This window comes from Haliotis rubra, unplaced genomic scaffold, assembly GCF_003918875.1.
Source record: "Haliotis rubra isolate DU_JTF1 unplaced genomic scaffold, ASM391887v1 Scf54, whole genome shotgun sequence".
NCBI classification, from domain to species: domain Eukaryota; kingdom Metazoa; phylum Mollusca; class Gastropoda; order Lepetellida; family Haliotidae; genus Haliotis; species Haliotis rubra.
Genome location: NW_025767235.1, coordinates 747,374 through 775,316, shown reverse-complemented (window position 1 = coordinate 775,316; position 27,943 = coordinate 747,374). Strand labels below are relative to the sequence as shown.

Below are 27,943 nucleotides of genomic sequence, written 5' to 3'. Positions count from 1 at the left end.
AGCAGTCTTCACTGTTATCTTATTGCTTATACCCCATAGCATACAGCAGTCTTCACTGTTATCTTATTGCTTATACCCCATAGCATATAGCTGTCTTCACTGTTATCCTATTGCTTATACCCAATAGCATATAGCAGTCTTCACTGTTATCTTATTGCTTATACCCCATAGCATATAGCAGTCTTCACTGTTATCTTATTGCTTATACCCCATAGCATACAGCAGTCTTCACTGTTATCTTATTGCTTATACCCCATAGCATATAGCAGTCTTCACTGGTATCTTATTGCTTATACCCCATAGCATATAGCAGTCTTCACTGTTATCTTATTGCTTATACCCCATAGCATACAGCAGTCTTCACTGTTATCTTATTGCTTATACCCCATAGCATATAGCTGTCTTCACTGTTATCCTATTGCTTATACCCCATAGCATATAGCAGTCTTCACTGTTATCTTATTGCTTATACCCCATAGCATATAGCTGTCTTCACTGTTATCCTATTGCTTATACCCCATAGCATATAGCAGTCTTCACTGTTATCCTATTGCTTATACCCAATAGCATATAGCAGTCTTCACTGTTATCTTATTGCTTATACCCCATAGCATATAGCAGTCTTCACTGTTATCTTATTGCTTATACCCCATAGCATATAGCTGTCTTCACTGTTATCCTATTGCTTATACCCCATAGCATATAGCTGTCTTCACTGTTATCCTATTGCTTATACCCAATAGCATATAGCAGTCTTCACTGTTATCTTATTGCTTATACCCAATAGCATATGGCAGTCTTCACTGTTATCCTATTGCTTATACCCCATAGCATATGGCAGTCTTCACTGTTATCCTATTGCTTATACCCCATAGCATATAGCAGTCTTCACTGTTATCTTATTGCTTATACCCCATAGCATATAGCAGTCTTCACTAATATCCTATTGCTTATACCCAATAGCATATAGCAGTCATCACTGTTATCTTATTGCTTATACCCCATAGCATATAGCTGTCTTCACTGTTATCCTATTGCTTATACCCAATAGCATATAGCAGTCTTCACTGTTATCTTATTGCTTATATCCCATAGCATATAGCGGTCTTCACCGTTTCCTGTGTTTGCTGATTACTGCAGTGTTTAGTTTCTAATGGAGGGCAATAATTCCATGTCTATTTCAGACTAGGCTCAGTGCTTCTATTAAATCATTGCACATTCATTACATGCAGGAAGAAATACTTTTTTATTGGCCAAAATTTCAATGAAGTTTCCTGATTGGGAACAAACAGACAAAATGACATCACAACCAAGATTTCTTAGAATCAGTGAATAAGTTCCATTTTAAATGTTCTGATGAAAGACATATTTCTACCATTACAAACAATCAGTGGTTTAAACATCCTTTTTAACAAAGTCAACCAATGCTACATTTCTTTTGGTAGGGTTTACATAAAGTAATTACATCACAAACTTCCGATCATATAACTTCCGAAACATTGATTTCATCTTAATTCCCATCTTTAGACCTGATACTAATTTCCTCCGGACAGCCTTTACTGGAAGCACTAAATGGTCATTGATTGCCCCCTCTTCCAATATCTGTGGAACTGTTACCGAGCTGTGATTATCAAGATCTTTTGTCATAATTCTCCATCAAGGAACTGCTATATGCCACCCACGACCGTTAAGCCCCATAAAACAAACCAGTGAACATTAATAGAGTGCTTTCAACAAGAAATTGTCCACATCATCACTGTGTGGTTCTCAGTAACGACTTTTCTGGGCATTGATGCAATCAGGGAAAACGTCTTACCAAGATGCATATGTACTGGTATGCAACCAAGATAAAAGTCAAGACCGGAAGGATATTTATACACTACTCAAAGTTTTCTAAGGATCACCACTGCAAAAGGTAATACACCCAACTGTGTGTATGTTGTCATAGCCAAAGACAATATGGTGTTCAGACCTGTTTAATGGACCAAAATCAACTGTCAGGTGCCACAAAATGCAAACCAACAATAATCAGTCAGATCACCTGTCAAATGAGATTATCTGCCCTTAACTGAAATACCACGAATCAAATTCATTGTTAAAAAAAGCCAGATTTCTCAGTAACGTGCATGTGATTCATGGCCTGGTAACATCTTCTCATGCTTCCAATAAGTGTCTGGATGGATCCACTCTTCAGAAAGGGCATTGAGGAGTTTTTCCAGAGGTACCAGAAGAACAGGAAATAGTCAGTGGACGATCTGAGGCTTGTACCCCGTGTGTTTAATGGGCCTGATGTCTGGTGACCAGGCTGACCACTCCATTCAGGGGTGGAAATAACTTTAAAATTGCTAGTGTACTCCGGTACAGTGGCACATGTAAAATCACTTGCTCTGATAATTTTTCCACTATACTGGCTGATTTTCTTGTTGATTTTTTAAATAAACAACATAATTAATATTGGAAAGTCAACTGGACACCGGTACAGTGTGATATACAAATTTGCTTGCCCAACAAAAAAACCACTGGACTGGGGCATCGGGCAATGGGATATTTCCACCCCTGTCCATGCAGATGGTGGTCTCCTGCTCTACTAGTCAAGTTACCACAATACATACACTGGTGCAGACTTAGAGAATAACCAACGAGGTACGAGTGATTACGGGAAATATGCCCGAGTTGAAATAATGTTCACAGTGCCGAGCCTTGGCAGGCACTGAACATTATTTTAAAGAGGGCATATTTCCCGTAATCACTGCACTCGCTGGTTATTCTATTTATTACCCATAATGTAATTTAAAAGGAAGAGCCACGAAATAAAAACCACCCCGAGACAGGACTTGACCTTAAACAGCAGATTCGTATTCATGCGCGTGTATTAAACCTAACTTCTCCAGCGTTAATAACATAACTTTGCTATGGAAATAGTACATCATAAAATCGCTTTAAAATACAACAAAATTATTATGCCTGGAATAATTAATTAACATTTGTTAATATGATAAAAATGATCTTTTAAATATATCATTGAACTTAATAAGAGCTAAACATTTATTCGATCAAGTCAATGCGACGGAACATCGTTCATTCACGACTGACGTGTTTTCTAGTGACGGGTGACGGTGTAGTGTTGAAACACTCTGGCAAAAACCTGTCAATTTTTGGGAAAGTCAACGGTTAAAAGTTGGGAAATCTAAAAGACAACCATCCCACGAATACATCTAGAAAAAGTTTTCTGTCAAGAAACTCAACAAGTTTGAAGATAAAACAACATTTTGTTCTGTGGAAGGCATGTTACACTCTCGTCTCAGTAGAGTACAGCAGTTCCAAGAAGGATAACTCTAGTCGGAATCCGAGTCTATGAAATGTGTCAATCTCTGCATCGGCTACTGGGACCAACCTCTCAGATTAATTAGGAATGCATGGATATCAAATGTCATCTTGAAGAACATTTAGCACTGATTCCGGTAAGAAAGGAGCTGTTTTCTGGTTCGATGGCATGGACGCCGTGTCCGACTTACTAAATGTTACACTTTCAGATAACATCTTTAGTCGGTATCTTGCTGTTTCTATTTCCCCGAATTCAGTTTCAAGAACAAACAGGTTTTGGGAATTCAAGGGCTGTAAAATTCTTATCACTCTTCCTATTTGGTCACCGTCAACTTTAACTAGGTAAGTGACCTTGATCGGGGTTAGCCTAACGGCGGCCATGTTTGTTTACAAACAATGCAAACGATTGTTTGGTGGGTTTTTTAAAGATTATATAATTTAAAAAGACTAGTACTATTTATAACGCAGTTTTATTCCAAAATAATAACGTCTAATAAAAAGAATATTCATATTCTTTAACCTTCATGTTTTCTTTTTTAGATTTCGGAATGTGTGATTACATTACATAATGTCAATTTATCAATGAACTGTTTTAAAAGTCCCGAATAAACCTTATATTATCATATAACAAGAAGACAAAGTCATCAATATCCCCCTCAATGGCAAAATACTCTTCATGATTATGTCTACGAGTTATGATTATGTCAAATATTTATGTGTGTATATAGAAAAGTGGAAGGAGAGTATTGAAAGGTTTTGAAAGTTCTGCTCCAGAAAGGAGCACTGTCACCAATTTCATTCTATGTCAAACTTGTTGCCATGGAAACGCCAAAAATATTTTATTCAGAATTCCAAAACTACCAAAAGGCACAAGTACACCACCAGATCTATCTATGTGCCAAGTTTGGTGAAGAAATAGTGAACAGTTTTAGAGTTCAGCTCGGAAAAGAGCACAACCACAATTTCACAAGTTTGTTGCCATGGAAACGCCAAAAATATTTTATTCAGAATTCTAAAACTGAAAGGGCACAAGTTGTTGCCATGGAAATGCACAACCCACCAATATTTTGCCATTCAAGAAACTTGTTGCCAAAACTACCAAAATTTTATTCAGACCAAAACTATCACCACTACACCACCAGATCTATCTATGTGCCAAGTTTGGTGAAGAAATATTGAACAGTTTTAGAGTTCTGCTACGGAAAAGAGCACTACCACCAATTTCAGTCTAAGTCAAACTTGTTGCCATGGAAACGCCAAAAATATTTTATTCAGAATTCCAAAACTATCAAAAGGCACAAGTACACCACCAGATCTATCTATGTGCCAAGTTTGGTGATGAAATAGTGAATGGTTTTAGAGTTCTGCTCCGGAAAAGAGCACTACCACCAATTTCAGTCAAAGTCGACCTTCTTGCCATGGAAACGCCAAAAATATTTTATTCAGAATTCCAAAACTACCAAAAGGCACCAGTACACCACCAGATCCAAGCATGTTCCAAGTTTGGTGAAGAAATATTGAACGGTTTTAGAGTTCTGCTCCGGAAAAGACAAATGTGCACGGACGGACGGACGGACGGACGGTCGGGCGGACGGACAGACGGACGGACGGAGTCCATTTTAATACCCCCCGCAAAATGCGTTGCAGGGGATAAAAAAGTGAATAGCGAACTACGGATATAATGAACTAATTTCAGTGGTCCCTTGGAGTTCGTTATAAAGGTATTTTACTGTACCTTCAATGCCATCTTTCTACCACATCCCGTTATAGCACTGTTAGAGTTGGTCACTGTCCTGTATCACACTAGGCCGATTTTTCAAGAAGCCATTGTTTTTATGTATTGATATATTGTGCCTATCCTCAGTGGAGGGTGTGTGACACATGGCACAGCCGTGGCAAGGAGACAACACAAAGCCTCCAGGCAGTGCCATTTATTTGAATTAGCCACTATTAAAAACACATCAAAAGGCAACAATACTTGTTTGTTTACTAGTGATGCTAACTTATCAAAGAACAAATAACATCTAGAAACACATGAAATTATCCCAGGAGAAACATGAGGTGTATATACATGACTATAGCAATGATTTCATTACAAAATGCCAAGTGTTTATTTATGTTTGAAATTCCTTAGCTCATTCTTGCAACTGACGGGTGGTAGTTCAATATAAACTGGGACGTGTTGTCTCCCCATGGTCTGATTCTTCAAGGACAACTTCAACACTTGATGTACACCCACCACAACTAGCCCCAAGATCTGCAGGTAGTATTATCCTGTGGAAGTAGCGAGGTGAGAGATAGGTAGAGTGACAGAGAGGTAATTACTTCAACACTTGATGTACACCTACAACGACTAGCCCTAAGATCTGCAGGTAGTATTATCCTGTGGAAGTAGCGAGGTGAGAGATAGGTAAAGTGACAGTGAGGTAATTACTTCAACACTTTATGTACACCTACCACAACTAGCCCTAAGATCTGCACGTAGTATTATCCTGTGGAAGTAGCGAGGTGAGAGATAGGTAGAGTGACAGAGAGGTAATTACTTCAACACCTGATGTACACCCACCACAACTAGCCCCAAGATCTGCAGGTAGTATCATCCTGTGGAAGTAGCGAGGTGAGAGATAGGTAAAGTGACAGTGAGGTAATTACTTCAACACTTTATGTACACCTACCACAACTAGCCCTAAGATCTGCACGTAGTATTATCCTGTGGAAGTAGCGAGGTGAGAGATAGGTAAAGTGACAGTGAGGTAATAACTTCAACACCTGATGTACACCCACCACAACTAGCCCCAAGATCTGCACGTAGTATTATCCTGTGGAAGTAGCAAGGTGAGAGATAGGTAGAGTGACAGTGAGGTAATTACTTCAACACCTGATGTACACCCACCACAACTAGCCCCAAGATCTACAGGTAGTATCATCCTATAGAAGTAGCAAGGTGAGAGATGGGTTGAGTGAGTGAGGTAATTACTTCAACACCTGATGTACACCTACCACAACTAGCCCCAAGATCTGCAGGTAGTATTATCCTGTGGAAGTAGCGAGGTGAGAGATGGGTTGAGTGAGTGAGGTAATTACTTCAACACCTGATGTACACCCACCACAACTAGCCCCAAGATCTACAGGTAGTATTATCCTGTGGAAGTAGCGAGGTGAGAGATAGGTAGAGTGACAGAGAGGTAATTACTTCAACACCTGATGTACACCCACCACAACTAGCCCCAAGATCTGCAGGTAGTATTATCCTGTGGAAGTAGCGAGGTGAGAGATGGGTTGAGTGAGTGAGGTAATTACTTCAACACCTGATGTACACCTACCACAACTAGCCCCAAGATCTGCAGGTAGTATTATCCTGTGGAAGTAGCGAGGTGAGAGATGGGTTGAGTGAGTGAGGTAATTACTTCAACACCTGATGTACACCCACCACAACTAGCCCTAAGATCTGCAGGTAGTATTATCCTGTGGAAGTAGCGAGGTGAGAGATAGGTAGAGTGACAGAGAGGTAATTACTTCAACACCTGATGTACACCCACCACAACTAGCCCCAAGATCTGCAGGTTGTATTATCCTGTGGAAGTAGCGAGGTGAGAGATAGGTAGAGTGAGTGAGGTAATTACTTCAACACCTGATGTACACCTACCACAACTAGCCCCAAGATCTGCAGGTTGTATTATCCTGTGGAAGTAGCGAGGTGAGAGATAGGTAGAGTGAGTGAGGTAATTACTTCAACACCTGATGTACACCTACCACAACTAGCCCCAAGATCTGCACGTAGTATTATCCTGTGGAAGTAGCGAGGTGAGAGATAGGTAGAGTGAGTGAGGTAATTACTTCAACACCTGATGTACACCTACCACAACTAGCCCCAAGATCTGCAGGTAGTATTATCCTGTGGAAGTAGCGAGGTGAGAGATGGGTTGAGTGAGTGAGGTAATTACTTCAACACCTGATGTACACCCACCACAACTAGCCCCAAGATCTGCAGGTAGTATTATCCTGTGGAAGTAGCGAGGTGAGAGATAGGTAGAGTGACAGAGAGGTAATTACTTCAACACTTGATGTACACCCACCACAACTAGCCCCAAGATCTGCAGGTAGTATTATCCTGTGGAAGTAGCGAGGTGAGAGATAGGTAGAGTGACAGTGAGGTAATTACTTCAACACCTGATGTACACCCACCACAACTAGCCCTAAGATCTACAGGTAGTATCATCCTGTGGAAGTAGCGAGGTGAGAGATAGGTAGAGTGACAGTGAGGTAATTACTTCAACACCTGATGTACACCCACAACTAGCCCCAAGATCTGCAGGTAGTATCATCCTATAGAAGTAGCGAGGTGAGAGATAGGTAAAGTGACAGTGAGGTAATTACTTCAACACCTGATGTACACCCACCACAACTAGCCCCAAGATCTACAGGTAGTATTATCCTGTGGAAGTAGCGAGGTGAGAGATAGGTAGAGTGACAGAGAGGTAATTACTTCAACACTTGATATACACCCACCACAACTAGCCCCAAGATCTGCAGGTAGTATTATCCTGTGGAAGTAGCGAGGTGAGAGATAGGTAGAGTGACAGTGAGGTAATTACTTCAACACCTGATGTACACCCACCACAACTAGCCCCAAGATCTACAGGTAGTATCATCCTGTGGAAGTAGCGAGGTGAGAGATAGGTAGAGTGACAGTGAGGTAATTACTTCAACACCTGATGTACACCCACCACAACTAGCCCCAAGATCTGCACGTAGTATTATCCTGTGGAAGTAGCGAGGTGAGAGATAGGTAAAGTGACAGTGAGGTAATTACTTCAACACCTGATGTACACCCACCACAACTAGCCCCAAGATCTACAGGTAGTATCATCCTATAGAAGTAGCAAGGTGAGAGATGGGTTGAGTGAGTGAGGTAATTACTTCAACACTTGATGTACACCCACCACAACTAGCCCCAAGAGGCATGTAGTATCATCCTATAGAAGTAGCGAGGTGAGAGATGGGTTGAGTGACAGTGAGGTAATTACTTCAACACTTGGTGTACACCCACCACAACTAGCCCCAAGATCTACAGGTAGTATCATCCAATAGAAGCAGCGAGGTGAGAGATGGGTTGAGTGAGTGAGGTAATTACTACTTACATGCTGCCTCGTCCACCGACAACTGTAACACAAACACAATCAGCTGATCAGAGGACATGTCTGACAAGAGCCATTTGATGAATTAGAATTGATCAGAATGATCTGAATGAAACAAAATGCTGTCAGGTTCGCCTGATGACATTGATGTAGATAATTGTAATGAGTTTATGCAAGCTATTTATAGCCCTTCAGTATATGGTCACATGATCATCATAGACAGCCTCGTTTGGGGGCGATATAGAAAAACATGGCGTCTACGTAACGCTACATGACATTGTATTTAACCTTGGAATGAATGTTGCAACTTCCATGAAGGAATAAAACATTACATGGTGTCAGAAGTAGAGACGAACGCACAAGCATGGATTTTAGTGGAGTATCTGCACCTCAGATGAACTGGGAGTCTGGAAATATCCATGAAAACTGGCGGCGTTTCCGTCAGCATGTTGACCTCATGTTCACCGGACCTCTCAGTGGCAAGGGTGAAACAGCAAAGATAAGTTTCTTGCTAATTTGGGTGAATCAAAAGGGCAGAGACATTTTTAACACACTCAACATCAGTGATGAAGACAAGAAAAAGTTGGATAAAGTATATGAAGCATACGAGAAGTATGTAAAACCAAGGTCAAACGGGATTCACGCTCGATTCCTATTTCTGTCGAGAAATCAAGCGCCCGGCGAAACACTGGACGACTTCATCACTGGACTCAAGCTTCTAGTGAGGGATTGTGAATACGGCAACCAAACTGATGACCAAGTAAGAGATAGAATTGTGTTAGGAACGAATGCGCACCGGATCAGAGAAAAACTAATCAGTGAAGGCAATAAACTAACACTTACATCAGCAATCGAGATAGCAAAGACACATGAACTGGCACAGGCCCAAATTAAAAGCATCAAGGGTGAAAATAAGTCTATCAACAGCATTGGGATGGACAAAATGAATGAAAAGAAGAAATCCATGGCACAGCAGCGCCACAGGTCAACAAGGTCATATCAGAAGGATCAAGGTCAAACTGAAATTAGTAAAACGCCTAAAAGCAAGTACACCCAGTCTGATGCATGTGGGAGATGTGGCAATAGATCACATGCCTCCTCAAGTCAGTGCCCAGCAAACAGGCACCAGTGCAGGAAATGTGGCAAATGGGGTCATTTTGAAAAGGTCTGTTATGCAAAAGCAATACACATACTTGACGAACAAAGTGAAGACCAGTGCACTTACAATACACATGATCAGATCCATGATACAGCTTTCTGTGATGAACTGTACATAGATTCCATAGACACCACAGGTAAAGAAGTCAAATATGACGATCAAGCTTTCGTGAAGCTGAAGCTGAGACAACAAGATACCACAAGTGAAGTAAACTTCAAAATCGATACAGGTGCAATGATGAATATAATTCCTGAAAAGCTTTACCAAAGTAAGGAAATAAACAAAACCACTGCACTGGAACCGACACTTACCAATCTCCTTGCATATGGTGGAATCAGGATACAAGGCAAGCGTGGGAAAGTAACACTGGATTGCACACACAAGAACTTGACATCAGCTGAAGATTTCATTGTACTGGACACTGAAGGCCCTCCAATAATAGGTCTACAGACATGTTTGAGACTAAACATACTCCAACTTCCCTGTACTGTTGACAAACAACGTGAAGTAATGGATGAATATGCAGATGTATTTGAAGGCCTAGGACTATTCCCAGGTGAACACAGCATCCGCACGAACCCAGAAATATTACCAGCTGTCAATGCCCCGAGGAATGTACCTGTTGCCTTGAGAAACAAAGTAAAAGAAGAAATTGAAAGAATGGAGAACATAGGCGTCCTTATCAAAGTTGACGAGCCAACCCCCTGGGTGAATTTCATGGTAGTAGTTGAAAAGCCCAAATCGAACAAGGTCAGAATTTGTCTTGATCCCAAGGAGCTTAATAAAGTAGTACAAAGGGAACACCACAGAATTCCAAACCTTGATGATGTTATATCCAAACTTGCAGGCTGCAAATACTTCAGCAAGCTGGATGCCCGCAGTGGATACTGGCAGATAAAACTAACAGAAGAGAGCTCAATGTTGACTACCTTCAACACACCCTATGGCAGATACAGGTTCACAAGAATGCCCTTTGGTCTACATTCAGCACAAGATGTATTCCAGAAGCGAGTTGACGAAACATATGAAGGCCTTGATGGTGTTGACGCAATCGCAGATGACATCCTCATCTATGGGCGGACATTAGAAGAACATAATACTCACGTCAAAGCAGCATTACAACGATCACGTGAAAGGGCGAAATTGAACAAAGACAAGTGTGTCATCGGGGTGAATGAAGTCACTTACTTCGGACACAAATTCACAAGTCAAGGCCTTATGCCAGATCCAGTGAAAGTCACTGCCATCGTCAATATGGATCCTCCGGCCAACAAAGAGGAACTGCTTACTATCCTCGGAATGGCAAACTACCTAGCCAAATTTGTGCCAAACTTGTCTGACATCACAGCACCCCTAAGGATGTTAACAAGGCAAGACGCAGCGTGGCATTGGGATGCAACACAGGACCAAGCCTTCAGTCATCTCAAGACCATGTTGTCATGCAAACCAGGATCAGTACTCCAGTACTTCAACCCAGAAAAAGAAGTCACTCTACAAGTGGATGCCTCAAAATATGGGTTAGGCTCAGTCATGCTCCAGGAAGATAGACCTGTGGCGTACGCCTCAAGGACACTAACGGTGACTCAACAAAACTATGCTCAAATTGAAAAGGAGCTGTTAGCAATATGCTTTGGAGTGGAAAGAAACCATCAATTTCTCTATGGCAGGGAATTTACCGTCCCCTCTGATCACAAGCCCTTGGAGTCAACCATGAAGAAACCACTGGCCATGACCCCACCATGACTTCAACGAATGTTACTCCGCCTACAGAAGTATCGTTTTGAGGTAAAATTCAAGCCAGGGAAACAAATACCAGTTGCTGATGCACTGTCACGTCAACCACTGAAAGAGACAGCGTCAGACATGGAAGATCTGGACACACAAATACACATGGTCCTATCATCCTTGCCAGTGTCCGACAACAGACTTACAGAACTCAAGGAACAAACAAGTGAAGGCAAACAAATGACAGCACTTACACAGATCATCAAGGCTGGATGGCCAAACGACAAGTCCAGCTGCCCCAAAATTGTCGCAGATTTCTGGTCAGTACGTGATGAGCTGTCATATGGAGAAGGCTTAATTCTTTCGCGGGGACAGAATAGTGATACCCAGCACAATGAGGAAAGAAATGCTCTCCAAAGTACACACTGGACACATGGGCATGGAGAAAACCAAACGGCGTGCACGAGATGTATTATATTGGCCTGGAAGGTCCTCCCGGATAGACGACCTAGTCTCAAGCTGTGGAATCTGTCAAGAAAACCAAATGTCAAACCCTAAAGAACCACTCAAACCTCATGAAATACCATCACGCCCCTGGCAGATGATAGGCACAGATCTATTCCAACTAGAAGGCTGCCACTACATCATAGCAGTGGATTACTACAGCAGCTTCTTCGAAGTCACAAGTCTCCAGGACAAAAAATCTTACACAGTGATCCAGAAGCTCATCATGGCATCCCGGAGGTAGTCAAATCAGATAACGGCCCACAGTACAGCTCTGATGAATTCAAGAATTTCTCTAAAGCCTGGAACTTTAACCATGTCACCAGCAGCCCAGGTTACCCAGCATCCAATGGCCTGGCAGAGAAAACAGTCCAAACTGCTAAAAGACTATTGTCCAAGTCCAAACAAGATAAACAAGACCCATACCTAGCGTTGTTGGAGTACAGGAACACCTCAATTGACAACATAGCATCACCAGCACAAATGAGCATGAGTCACCGCCTCAGATCTATCCTACCAGCAACCCACAAACCGCTACAGTCCCAGACCATTAATTGCTCGGATGCCAAGGAGAAACTACTCGACAAACAGCTGAAACAAAAACTCTTCTATGATAAGAAGGCACATGCTTGTGCACCTCTTAAAGGACATGATGTTGTTCGCATGCAAACCCCCTCAGGCAAGTGGCAACCAGCCAGAATAGTTCAACAGATGGACACCCCAAGATCATATCTAGTCCGAACACAAGATGACAAGGTCTACCGCCGAAACCGCAGACACCTCTCTAATCCCATCAAGAGATGTATGTTCACAGAAGAGGGTGAGGCCAATCACCCCATACAACCAGATCAAAATCAGCAGCAACAACACAACACTGACCATCAGCACCAACACAACAACGCCTGTACTAACACAGCTGACTCAGCTAATGCCACACACAATGAAAAGCAACCCAAGATACGATGACTAAAAAACCCGCTAAAAGTTCAAATATAATGTGTATCCATGAACTGTAAATATGTTTATCTCGTAACTGCACAGTGTTTGATGCAGCATTATTAGGTTGTGTACTCTGTTAAAGTACAAAAAGTTTGTGTTAAGTTCAAAGACAATTCAAGTTCAACATGACTCCTGAGTGCCAAAGAACTGTATTCCCTTCAAGTTACAAACATGATGACATCGAGCTGATTATCACATGAAACAACGTAAGCTGTAGTGATAACAAGATACGTTAAATTTCACATCAAAAGAAGAGAGATGTAATGAGTTTATGCAAGCTATTTATAGCCCTTCAGTATATGGTCACATGATCATCATAGAGAGCCTCGTTTGGGGGCGATATAGAAAAACATGGCGTCTACGTAACGCTACATGACATTGTATTTAACCTTGGAATGAATGTTGCAACTTCCATGAAGGAATAAAACATTACAATAATCACCTCATTGGCGAGGATACCGCCGATCTTGCTGAAGGCTGGCATCTGTATCCCATACTTCTCCAGCTCCCTCCTCATGGCGCTGATTTCCTCCTCTGAAACATATCGGCCATGTTGGAAGCTGATGACAATTCTTGCATTCAGTACAGGTTCACCGTTACTAACTTCACACAGATCATGTTTCATAGTTTATAAGAATATATGTGACATGTTATATTTGGGATTACACCTGCAGTAGAGTACAGATTCAATTAGTTTTGGGGGTTGAGGGCCATTTAGGATTCGAACCCACAATCTCAGAGTTAGGCACCTAATTGCCAGCACACAAAGTCAGCGATCTAACCAATTCAGCCACTGTGGTTTCCACACAATATAAGTCCGAAAACTGGTCGTCCAGATCACATATTTTGTGTACCTATAGTTGGAACGTAATTCCCACTGATAAAAGATTGAAAAAATGTAAAATGTAACTTAATTATATTTGGGATGACACTTTCTCAGTAGAACCACAGAGTCCCATCTAAGATTCAAACTTTGTGTGCAGGTGATTAGGTGCTAGTCTCTGACAGTGTAGGTTCAAATCAAGGATGGGTCTCATTCAGAAAGAGTACTGGAATCTGTACTTTACTGAGAAATTGTAATCCAAAATATACCATATGTTTAAGATGACCACTTTCTAAATGGAATTGGACCTGTGAAGATCCGGGTTAGAATTGGTTTTCAGTAACCCATGCTTGTCGTAAGAGGTGACTAATGGGATCAGGTGGTCAGGCTCGCTGACTTGTTTGACATGTCATCTTATCTCAATTGCATAGAACGATGCTCATGCTGTTGATCACTGGATTTTCTGGCCCAGACTCGATTATTTACAGACCATCACCATAAAGCTGGAATATTACTGAGTGCGGCTTTAAGCAACAAACCAACCAACTAAATGACTGTGTATTCATTTATTAGAATACATGTTCATAATAATAAATGCATACTATGCTGTAATGCCAAGAGGTCACATTGTCCTTGCTATAATACCATGAGGTCACAGTAACTCTCCTATCATACCATGAGGTCACAGTAACCTTGCAATACCATGAGGTCACAGTAACTCTCCTATAATACCATAGGATCACACTGACCTAGCTATAATACCATGAGATCACAGTGACCTTGCTATAATATGAGGTCACAGTAACTATCCTATAATACCACGAGGTCACAGTAACCATGCTATAATACCATCAGTGAGTGAGTGAGTTTAGTTTTACGCCGCACTCAGCAATATACCAGCTATATGGCGGCGGTCTGTAAATAATCGAGTCTGGACCAGACAATCCAAGGATGAAATGCGCAATTGGGAACCACTGACATGTGTCAACCAAGTCAGCAAGCCTGACCACCCGATCCCGTTAGTCGCCTCTTACAACAAGCATGGGTTACCGAAGATCAATATTCTAACCCGGACCTTCACGGGTATATAATACCATCAGGTCATAGTAACCTTGCTATAATACCATCAGGTGACAGTAACCTTGCTATAATACCATCAGGTGACAGTAAACTTGCTATAATACCATCAGGTGACAGTAACCTTGCTATAATACCATCAGGTGACAGTAACCTTGCTATAATACCATCAGGTGACAGTAACCTTGCTATAATACCATCAGGTGACAGTAACCTTGCTATAATACCATCAGGTCATAGTAACCTTGCTATAATACCATCAGGTGACAGCAGCTGCTATAATGCCAAGAGGTCACAGTGACTGTAAGGATGCCATGAAGTAAGAGTAACTATTCTATCATGCCTAAAGATCATTACTGTATATCATGTGCTTTACATATTCAGTAACTCCCAATAAAGTGGCCTGGGCAGACTCCGAAGCTCCTAAAGATACCATGTGGCTCTTCCTCCATAATGCCACATGGCAACATTCAATACATAATTTACAAAATCAGTTTATTGATAGTAATTATACAGCAAGCTTATATTCTATCACATCAATACTGCACCCTCTTATCCAATCATAATTATACTGCAATCCTACTTATGTACTGACAGTTCCCAAGTTTTATTGTGAAAGTCATTTTGTCTAAATGGCTTTCAAATCTGTTCTAGTCACATGAGGATGTGATTTCACTCGCCATGTTCCTCTTTGCAGTGTTTAATCTTATCAGCACACAAAACAACAGAGTGACACAAAGGCTAAGCAATAACTCTTCTTTTTTTTGCTCAACAATACATGTTTAAATGGCTGCCATGTGTGCCCTGCACATGTCCGCCTATCTTTGTGATGTAACCAATGTTTTTCATGTACTAAATCTCTTCTAGCACAGCTGTCAGGGATCAGCATTTGAAGGAGATTACATACTACTTCCCTAAAGGATATAAAACTGGCGTGCATACTTGGTAAATCGAAGAAGAGGATTTATGTAAAGTATGCACAACTAATGTACGCTTATAACAAAATAAAAATATTTTATGTTGATTCTTAAAAGGAAAATGTCAACAACAAAACTTCACAGACTGCTGATTAAATCATTAAACTGAAAACACTGTTACAACAACGAGGAAGCAGTAACACTGCTTAGCACAACAACACTAAACATGCCCCGTTCATTATATTATCAGGCCTCAGAAAACAGTCATCTGTTTGTGGGCACGGCTGATCTTTCCCCTGGATTATCTAAACATAAAGACTAAGGAAACTGATTGATAACAAAGTCAATGCCACTTTTACTTAGGCTTAGCTTTCTAAGGACACAATAAATTAATTATTAGATTTTCATCGAAACACTTAATAAGCATTATATGTTAAATTAGCTGTCAACAAGTATAATTTACATGTGCGGTTGTACTCATCATATCGCACATGAAATGGATCAAGTATGGAGAGAACACAGCTTCATGTGTTGGTTGTAATGACTACAACCTCACATGTGCGCAGGTGTCTGCTACCATGTCCAGTCAGGTGCTGACAGTTCATTCATTGTGGCCTAACCTCCTACAAATATAGTTCGGAAGTGAATGTGTCCAGACCCGATATCTGGATACTGATTCCCTGAAACAGTGAGTTTGTGAGTTTAGTTTTATGCCGCACGCTGCAATATTCCAGCTATATGGTGGCGGTCTGTAAATAATCGAGTCTGGACCAGACAATCCAGGGATCAACAGCATGAGCATCGATCTGCACATGTGGGAACCGATGGCATGTGTCAACCAAGTCAGTGAGCCTGACCACCCGATCCCGGTAGTCACCTCTTACGACAAGCAAGGGTTACTGAAGATCAATATTCTAACCCAGACTTTCACGGGTCTCCCTGAAACAGACTCCCTGAAACCGATGGCATGTGTCAACCAACTCAGTGAGCCTGACCACCCGATCCCGATAGTCACCTCTTATGACAAGCAAGTGTTACTGAAGATCAATATTCTAACCTAGACCTTCACGGGTCTCCCTGAAACAGACTCAAATGAGTCTGACTGACTGTATGTCAGTTGTTTAAGCACATGTGCTTATCTGTACACACCTGTGAAGTTGATTTTTCCGTAGAGGTCCTGTATCTGTGGTGCTAGACCAAGCTTGAACAGGTATAAACTGAAACAAACAAGTCACAGATCACACATGTTGTCATCTCTTCATCTTGTGCTTGTCTGACAACTAATTATTTCTTATAATCTGGACTACATGGTATTAACAGTATCCAACAATACATTTTTCACATTTTGAAATATTTTTTTCTGCATATTGGGAGAAAATGTAATACAAATTCTGTTAGTAACATTGAAAATATAACCTTTCCACATAAATTCATCCGCAAATGATTTTATTTCGAACTGATTGACAGAATGGTTATTTTTTCATATACACTTCTGAATCCAGGACTATAGAGGCATTTCGCTATGAACACAGCTTACTGTAACGTCAAATCCAGGGGATAATCAGTCTCAGATTCATGGGCATAAAAGGCAAATGAGTCGTGAAAATATTACAAAGGGATTACTGACACCGAGTGTTCATGAAAATATTACAAAGGGATCACTGACAGCAAGTGTTCATGAAAATATTACAAAGGGATCACTGACAGCAAGTGTTCATGAACATATTACAAAGGGATCACTGACACCGAGTGTTCATGAAAATATTACAAAGGGATCACTGACACCGAGTGTTCATGAAAATATTACAAAGGGATCACTGACAGCAAGTGTTCATGAACATATTACAAAGGGATCACTGACAGCAAGTGTTCATGAAAATATTACAAAGGGATAACTGACACCTAGTGTTCATGAAAATATTACAAAGGGATCACTGACACCGAGTGTTCATGAAAATATTACAAAGGGATCACTGACACCGAGTGTTCATGAAAATATTACAAAGGGATCACTGACACCGAACGTTCATGAAAATATTACAAAGGCATTACTGACATGAGTGTTCATGAAAATATTACAAAGGGATCACTGAAACCGAGTGTTCATGAAAATGGCACCTGCCACTCACACAATGTGCATATAGAAGTATATATTTGTGTATTGCTCATGTCAGAGCACCTGCTTTAGCATCTGCACCAAAACGTTCCCAAGTGCGAACGACTATGTATACCATTGGCCATGTTTAGGATCCTGTTCTCAACAATCATGTCCGATATTGACACTTAAAGAATGTCATAACTAGTTACTGTGACGTCTATTGAGGATTTTGCTTGAAAACTGGTTTTGACAAATGCAATATATAACTTCTTTGAGTAAAACTATGTAAAGTTATACCAGTAACAAACAAGTTCATTCAAAAGTAAAACGTTTGAAACAAGAAGTCTACTACAACCAACAGCCCCAGCAAGTCTATGCTGCTCAACATGGCTGGGAACCAACTCACCTCAGTGCATGTATACAGTAGACAGCTCGTGGCATGTTTTTCCTATCATAAATATCTGTTGTTTCTGGATAAAATATCTGCAAAAATCAATAATTGTGATATAACTGATCCATTTGATCAAAATTGTGTGGGATGAGATTCAAACAGTGGTATGGTGTAAAAACGTGTAACATTAAATACGGTTTTTAAATCACGAGGCATAGCTCATTCATATCAAAATACACACACAATAATCTATAATCAACATTTCATTTTTTTTAAATAATCATAAATTAGATAACCAAATAGAATATTTTCAAGAAGGCAAAGGGTTGGCCTACTCAAAGAAATATTTATCTTTCTGAATGCTATCAGCATTGAAGTTCATTTGAGGGAGTGAGTGAAATGGGTTTTACACACCAATGGTTGAAATTAACATACCCTAATATGCTAAATGCATTTAAAAATTCATAATAGCGTTCAATTTTTTAATGAAGGCTAACATGTTTTTGTTGATATAAAATCAGAAAAATTATGATAAAAACATTGTCAATCATACTCGGTTTGGTCGTATAAAAACATCGTCACACTCAGTTTGGAGTTACTCCCCTTTATTTATTGATGACAATTAATGAGGGATTCCAAACATAAAATCCACAGAAATTCCACAGCCAATCACATGCTTAGGATAACATCATTGATTAGTTTAAAGTTTAAAGTTTTGACTTGACAGTTGATGTGCGTCATCACTTAACATGTTTAGCTAAGGTTGTGAAAAATAAAGGTTATTGATTTTGGAATTATTTTGATGTTTTTGCTTATTGAAATAACTTTAGCTTAAAAATCACAAGCAGTCTATTGCTTGTGCTTTAAAAAGTTGAGTTCTAACAATGCACACCATCAGCACTATCACAATAGTATCACTGAATACAGCTAATGTACCTTCAGTAACCCATGCTTGTTGTAAGAGGCGACTAACGGGATCGGGTGGTCAGGCTCGCTGACTTGCTTGACACATGTCATTGGTTCCCAATTGCGCAGATCGATGCTCATGTTGAACATCCCTGGATTGTCTTGTCCAGACTCGATTATTTACAGACCGCCGCCATATAACTGGAATATTGTTGAGTGCGGCGTAAAACTAAACTCACTCACTCACTGAATACAGCACCCTAATTACACATTCATCAGTTCCCAATTACCTTATAAATCCTGCAATGGGTAATTACACTTGCTGTCTGGTAAGTTAATGGCTACCTGACATAATGAAAGACCAAACTATTTCATTGTATTTACCTGTGGTAATCCGATCTCTGTCATGGCGGCAAACCAGTGGTTGATATTGTCTGTGTGTCGGAAGTGGAGGCCCTTCGCCTGTGAAAGTAAGTGTTGTCAAACAAATCCCCTCAAGTGAGGTGAGGTGAGGTGAGGTGAGGTGAGGTGAGGTGAGGTGAAATGGGGTTTAACCTCGTGCTTGAGAATATTTCACTCATATGACGATGTGCATGCGTGTGTATGTGTATGTGTATGTGCGGCTGCTTGTACTAGTCCAGACTTAAGCTGGTTTTATAGTGCTAGCCCACTGAGATACCATGCGGCAGTGAAGCATGAATACCCCACTCAGACACATGATACTGACTCCGAGCCGACCAGTCCTTGTTGTACCCATTAACGCCGAGCGCCAGGCAGGGGACCAACAAGTACCAAACTTTAACGTCTTTTGGTATGACGCGCCCAGGGATCGAACCCGCGACCTTCCGCTCTCCGGGCGGGCGCTCTAACCACTACACCACGGAGGCGGTCCCCTTCAAGTAGGACAAGCAGAAGATACTGGGGAATTACTTCAAACCCAGAATCCACAGTGGTAACTTGAGAACAGGACACAGGGAACCTACACTCAATTGGAGCAGCCTAAGAGAAGCAATGTTGCTCAGCCAGACATTGTCATGGTTCATTGTCTAAATTTTCATCATCATACACATCTCAAAAGTGAATCGGCTGTAAATCTTGTATCACTGCTCACTGTGATTACCCTAATTAACTTGTCCTTTACATGAATGTACAGTAAACTGCAAATTTTTGCTGAGTATGTTTCCATAGTATAAACATCACATATTTTAGAATAAGAATTTGTATAATGTGAGTCTTTGACAAGCAATAGACAAGTATTTCATCCTTTTAATGTTTCATATTTATGATATGGAAACATCCTCAGCCAATAATCTGCTTATGATTTCCCATTCTAGCAATAATCAATGTTCTTGTCACAATTTCTCTCCATGAAGTAGCCCTACTCACCATTTATCATGTCTGTCTATCACGTTTGTCTCAATTATCCCATACACCTCTGTAAACTCCTAACTTATTGGGAACGTTACTTTGTTTGACAAAGCAGACAATGTACCCCTGTACAGAGATTAAAGTATTTCCTGCTAGGTGATGTCATTTACATATTTATCAGTTCCAGGTACATCAGATTGGCCTACTGTACCGAGAACACTTTCCACTATACTATAAACCCTGCAATGATGATCATGTAAGGCCTAAATGTTTTTTTGTAGTTCCGATTACCCAACCGACCATTGAATTCTGGTGCCGACCCTTAATTTTTTTAAAGCGGAATGAATAAAATAAGCTTTCAGATACCATTGTTTTTTGCCGGCACCAACAAATATGTCATTCTGATGGAGAAAGTCGGTATGATGGCCGCAAGCTTGATTGAATAAACAATTACACATTGTTAAATGTGTCATTAGCCTGTACTTTACTTCCAAAACAAATATGTAAAAAAATAAATCCGACCTACCTACACTAAATTTTAAAGAGGTGTAATCGGAAGTTCGGAACCACAACATTTTTTATTTTATTTGGCCTAATACAGGTGCCTAGCAGTCCCAACTCTGTCCCCCCAGCCTCCCTATCATATTGACAGTTCCCTGGCCATTGGCTGACGACAAGCAAACAATGTCCACAACAGAGAGGTGTTGATATACTCTGCTATTGTTTCATCGGTGAAAGCATTTCAAATAAATTATCACCCAATAGTCACATATCCCCACAGCTTGATCAATATAGCTGATAAATATTTCCGAAGCTGACCAGAAATTAGAATTCTTTGGACGATATTACTATCTCTTAACAGTCTGTGCCTGAACCATTTACTTCTGTCAGCATAAACTTTCTTTGAACATGATGTTCAGCAGTTGTTTGTGCAAGTATTTGAGTTATTTTTGTCCGATCTTTCTAGACTGAAATATCTTTATTAGATTTGGGCTTCAGTTTGATTGTAGTTGCAAATCTTTACTACTTTCTTGAGATCCTATACATCAAACTGAAAACTTTGAACAAAATCCATTTCTCTACCTTGTAGCGAGTCTGTTCTCTGTCATATATTTTCTTGAAACAACTTGTGGTGAGAAGAAGCGTCCAAGTTTGGCCAAAATGACGCCATTCCGTAGTCCTTCCTCCAGCTCTATTGTTGGGGGCAAGTCTTCATTGATACAGGCCTGGATCCATCTGAAACAAACACACCCATCTTATTGGACTGTTTGCGTTAGTTTGTTGCTCAACGCCACACTCACTAATATTCCAGCAATATGGCAGCAGTCTGTAAATAATCAAGTCTGGACCAGACAATCCAGTGATTAACAGCACACACAATTGAGAAACAATAACATGTGTCAACCAAGCCAACGAGCCTTACCACCCAATCCCCTTGGTTGCCTCTTACGACAAGCATGGGTTGCATAAGGTCAATCCTAACCCGCATCTTCATGCATCTGTTCTGTTATCCAGCACTCAGTGCAATGTCACACGTTAGCTTGTTTCGAACTGGTTACACGTCCAATTGGATTATTGTTCTAACCACAATTTGATGATGAATGACGATTTTTTCAGCAAATTCCTTCTAATAACAATGACAATGAATCCTTCTTGACATATGAATATATTTTGAAACAACCAACACAACACAACTGCAGCTGCAGGAACAGACCATGTTATTTTTTTTTTTTTGACTTGCACAAGTCTCTAAGGTAATAATTAATAGTTTAAATGATAATTTCTAAAAAATAAAATATTCCTCCAACAGACTGGCAATCCTTGTACTGTCTGCTTATCTAAACTTGCCCCTCTGGTGGACTGAACTACTTTACATCTAAAGGGGTCAGCATCCAGTACAGCCTTGAGCAAGGCTAACTTTTACGACTACTTACATCTTCATTACAAGAAGATATTGCCGATGTGACGGTAAATATTAACTCACTCATTACAACAAACCATTTCTTCACAAATATAGGCTGAGATAATACAGAAACTGCTAGGCTGTAACGATTCACTCGCATATTTGGGTGAATCAACCATAGCCCTTCATGAATTCAATTCCTCGCTATTAAGTGGTCACTAGAACCGAATATTAGCGAAATTTTTTTTTAAGGAGCATGTTTTACTTGAACCCTTATGTCCTTTCCAAAGTGAGATATGCAAGAATGGAACATGTACTAGCATTGCAGTAGTGCAAGTCATGTTAGTTTGCCAAGACTGCACATGGTACTGTCGACTATAACTATTACATACCAAATTCGAGTGTCATGAGATCACTGGTTATTGCTGTGACAAATCAAAACTGTCAACATGGGCATTCCATATTGTACATCAATCACTAAACTACAATATTGTATTCATGTGAATAATTATTCGTGATTCTGATACCCAATATTCATGATATCAGATCATATTAAGCCATAGTGTATTAGTTGCAGCCCTAGTACATATTTCATGGTTTACACTAAATTGGGAATCAAAACAAATATCTATACAACTCATCTCCGTCATAGGTTGGTAGTCGCATACATACCAAGCTTCACTTATTCTGATGATAAACTGTTTTGTAGTGTTTTGAAATTGAGTGAGTGAGTTTAGTTTTACGGCGCACTCAGCAATATTCAAGCTATATGGCAGCCGTCTGTAAATAATCGAGTCTGGACCAGACAATACAAGGATCAACAGCATGAGCATCGAGCTGTGCAATTGGGAACCAATGACATGTGTCAACCAAGTCAGCGAGCCTGACCACCCGATCCTTTTAGTCGCCTCTTACGAAAAGCATGGGATGCTGAAGATCAATATTCTAACCCGGACCTTCAGTTGGGTCATTTTGAAATTGACATTAGTCTGCTTGTTCAAGACCAGTAAACCCAAGGAAGTGCTAGTGGTTCCTTGTGGACTACCATGTCACCATCAGGTAGAGGTCAATCAAATCAGTTTGCAGATTTCTGACCACAGCACATACTTCTTGACGATCCTCTTTATTTGGACTGTGCAAAGAGATACATGACAACAGTAACAGACCCGTGTTCTAAACATTGACAATACAGCATTATTCTTCAACATCACAAGACTTAATATGATTCTGGTTGCTGTGAATAAGGTGAACGGAAGTTTTAAGTATTAGAGGGACACAAGTAGTGTAGTAGCGGCAATTAATATAGACATTATTGAGAGCCATTTTGAGTCAATTTAATAAACTAATTTACAAACCAAAGTTAGATATGAAAAGAACATGTTTTATTACAAGATAGTGTAACAACAGGAAGTACTTGAGTGATTCGCTAGCAGGGCTCCAGATAATTTTTCAACATCAGGAGTACATACTCCTTATTTTCATAATATAGGAGTACTGGAAACACTTAAGAGTACATTTAGAGTACAGAATGGATTTAATGGAGTACCAGTAATCTTGTGTTTCGTTATGCACCACAACATTGCTGCTCAGTACTCTTTTGTAAACAGGTAGAAAAACATCAAAACAAAACTTTTTCAGATAAATACGTCTGTAAATGATTCTAAGACTGTACACCATTGCTGTGGTGTGTATCTGCTACGTTTTCTAAATTATTTCCTACCGTATCGTGCATATATTGTATCCGTACATACGCCGATATGGCCCTTATCTGGAGCCCTGACTAGGGATTTGTTGACACCCTATTTCCGACGACTGATCACACAGAGAAGATGAACGAAGGTTGGTGGTTCAGACACACCATTTTGATACTGATTTTAAGGGTCTAGGTAGTACCTGGGCTTATGAGTGAGTGAGTTGGGTTTTACACAGCTTTGAGCAATATTCCAGCAATATCACGGCAGGGGACACCAGAAATGAGCTTCACACATTGTACCCTTGTGGGGAATCGAACCCGAGTCTGCGGCGTGACGAGCGAACACTTTAACCACTAGGCTACCCCACTGCCCGCCCCCTGGGCTTATGCATGAGATAGGCTTATCTATGGACATATACCGATACATACCCATCAGTGTGTTATCATCCAAAACAGGATTGACTGTTATGCATACTGATATTTAAAATGACCACGCCAAAGTTCAACTGTGATATTGAGAATCCCACCAATAAACAGTTTAATGGGGTGACAATACAGATTATAAATCATTTCAGTTTCTCAAATTATAGCATTTTTTATTAAATACATCATGGTGAGGTTTATTGTTATAATATTAGTTGTGCCGCCAGGGCACACTGAAAACATTTCATCAGTGCCATTTCATTATTTATCGTGCCATAGCTCACAAATCAAGCACTATTTCAATCCCTGATTTGGTTCAAAAATAGCTAACAGTAGTGTCTTGACTTGTTTGTGCAATACTGGGCCAGCAGAAGGAAACTTCAGCCATCTTTCCTTCCGAGGAAATGTCAAGTCACACACAGAGTCTGTTGTGTTCAGCATGAGAATGCCATTGCCATCAACAAAATTAAATTCATATATGACTGTTGGCTAAAAACAAGTAATCACAATATACTTATAGGAAAATAGATGGATGTCTCAACCCAAAGAGACATTTAGTTTGTTGTTGTAACAGCACACTCAGCAATATTCCATCTACATGTTGGCAGCCTGTAAAGATACCAGGCAATCCAGTGATTGATACAATGAGCAACAAAAAACACCATTAGACTATAGCGACATACAATCAAGACACAGAGTCAAACCCCCGAAATGACACAAAGTATTCTACCAGCAAGACTCCTGGACACCAGCAAACCTTTAACATCTAAAATGGTATCCAGGTAAATAAGCTGCCTGCCACAAGAACCAAATTGTAATCTACAAGCATCAGAGATTTACAGGACGCAAATTCCTGCATCCTATACTCATAAAAATTGACAATGGACGCAAAAAAATTATTAGCGTGTCCACAGGGACGCAGAAAAAATCCAAATACTTTTCATAAAAATTCCAATCAAGTGACAATAAGTTATCACTGAGTTTGCTACTAGCTGGATTATGGTATTATTTGCAATTTAATTACTGTAACAATGTGATGATCATGATACACAATAAAATAACAGTATTAATAATAATATTTAAGTGTCTGGGACCCCCATTTTGTTGTCCATGACCCCTGAAAATTAAGAGTATGAGTCCCAGGGACCCTCAAATACAGGATTCCATGTAAATCCCTAAAATATTCTGTCACCATAACACAAACATCCGCAACATTGAAATATCCCCCATCATCATGGTGGGGGTGTCACTGCCCCAACAGGTCCCCTTCCTTACACTGTCAACAGGCAGTCTCACACCGAACCTGAACCTACACCTGTCTTTCCTTCGTCCTTACTCAGGCAAAGTTTACAACTTCAAGGAAACCACATGGGAGCTTTTACCCCAAAAAATAAATCTGATAGATTTTGAGACAATCCCCCTATTCATGAAAAGCAGTCTCAATGTAGTCTAGATACATAAGAAGTGAATGCTTAGCACTGTTTAATGGACGTCCTGGCCTTTTCCTCAATACATACGGCAACAATTGTTGTAGGAGAGGTGACCTTATATGGTGCAGGTGTAAGAGTGAGAACCAAGTGCATCATGGGAAAATGAGGTAGTAAGGACACACATTTCCAAACAGTGTTCGTATCTCACCTTGCTTGAAGTGATTTCGTGTGAACATTAAAGGATATAGAGATGTGTCAAAACACACATTAGAGGGCCAAAACAGAACTAACTGCATACAAGTCAAAACATAATACAATAGAAATGATTTATAATGGCCAGATAAATGTTTTACAATATGACAACCATATTTAACTTTCTGACCTTTTGAACAAAGATTATATGCATGATTGGTAAGTGATTCTAGATAATGCTGTAAGTCCATGGGTATTAACTCACAACCTTCGGTATTGAGAGTTCTGTGGGTAGTCAATAGATTTGTATTCCCTTGTTTACTGTCTGTTGGGTATTTGTAAACTATGACAGACGTGTTTAATAAAGCTACTGAGATGTAGCAGTTTGTATCAGCTTCGATCGCCCAAAGTGTATCCTATAAACTCACAACAGCGCTATACATGTCTAATTAACAATAAAATATGTAGACACTTGTTGTGCATTATTCATAGCAGCCACGAGTTCAGGCATGTCTGATGCCAGCATTTGATCGATATATACTGATCTGTGAAAACAATATTTGACTACAGATTGTAATAATTGGTTAAAGTAGAATCATTTAATTAGTAATTGGTCAAAAACTGTAAAGCCACAAGGAATGAAGAAATATATTTCCATACGATTTGCTAAAATACAGATAAGGCAGGATGCCATATTTACATTTAACAAGCTGTTCAAGGACATATCTTGACAGTAAAAAGAAAACATGACTCTGAACAAGCTTTACACTAGCGAAGTTTGTAGATATATTCCATCTTGAAAGTGAATGAAAAGAAATCCGATGAAAACATTATTTATTAGACACAAGTTAATTTATAAACCAGTGGCTTGAGACCACTTGAGCACACAGAAATAGTTAGTATAAACAGTTAATACCAAGTTTGAAATGTCATCCATATAGATGTGTATCATTTTGTATCGAAATATGACCTGCCAGTACAATGTTCATGTTGAATCTGTGCACCCCCAGTTACAGAAACACAAACATTATCTGGTTCTCACTTACAGATGGACAAACACATGAAGAAATACCACTTTTATCCTAAAAGATCAGGAAAGAATATTTTTATGTCTTTGGACCTAAGAAAACAGTGTCTGAACTGTCAGACAATCTCATATTAAACAAGAGCTCTATGTTAATTTGGATAAAGGTGTTTAGATGCTTTGGGTTATTCTTGAACACAATCAGAAAGTTCATGTGTAAATATTGCACCCTAGTCATGATCCTAGCAGTATCTTCAATCCACATTTCCGTGGTAGTCTTGTATATATGCTTTGCAAAATGTTCGTAACACTAACCTAGTAATAATACACTCGGACGGTTTACTATACTGAAGTGCCTCTGAATAAATAATGAGAGTCTTTGAACATGTTACGCTGAAGACTCTAACAAAACACGGGTCCACTGGCATTTCAAAAATTACAAAACCCTTTTGCTCTGCTTTCTTTAACAAACTTCTGCAGTGACATTTTCAATATTTTACATAACTTGCAACATGAAATGGCTGAAGCCAAATTACACATGTTGAGAACAGATATATCCTGTTATGGAGTGATTCATCAATAATATATTGTTTTATCACCGTCATGTAATATACTGTTGGTAAGAGATTCTGACAACAGCACACACAAACAAGAAATGCACTTCAAGGGAAAGTGAAAACAAAATAGATTAAATTACATGGCAGCCATAAAACCAAGAAGAAACATCATGGCAGGAAAACTACATCATGCATTCAGGATTATATCTGAAATTACAACCTCTTATTTTGATAGCCCTTCCATTGTGTTGCTAAGTACGCAGCACATGGGATAACTTCTTGTAAATGTCAT

The 27,943-nt window shown here is 39.9% G+C and overlaps 1 protein-coding gene across 1 annotated transcript in view; it reads right to left on the bottom strand.

The window, feature by feature from the left end:
- The window catches only part of LOC124253369 (ras GTPase-activating-like protein IQGAP1), a 168,804-nt gene that overhangs the window by 96,751 nt on the left and 44,110 nt on the right, over positions 1-27,943 (bottom strand). The window contains 7 exon segments of the mRNA XM_046687119.1: positions 8,466-8,487; positions 13,292-13,383; positions 16,816-16,883; positions 18,171-18,247; positions 19,446-19,523; positions 21,513-21,550; positions 21,553-21,665. Of these exon segments, the coding sequence (XP_046543075.1) occupies positions 8,466-8,487; positions 13,292-13,383; positions 16,816-16,883; positions 18,171-18,247; positions 19,446-19,523; positions 21,513-21,550; positions 21,553-21,665 (488 nt within the window).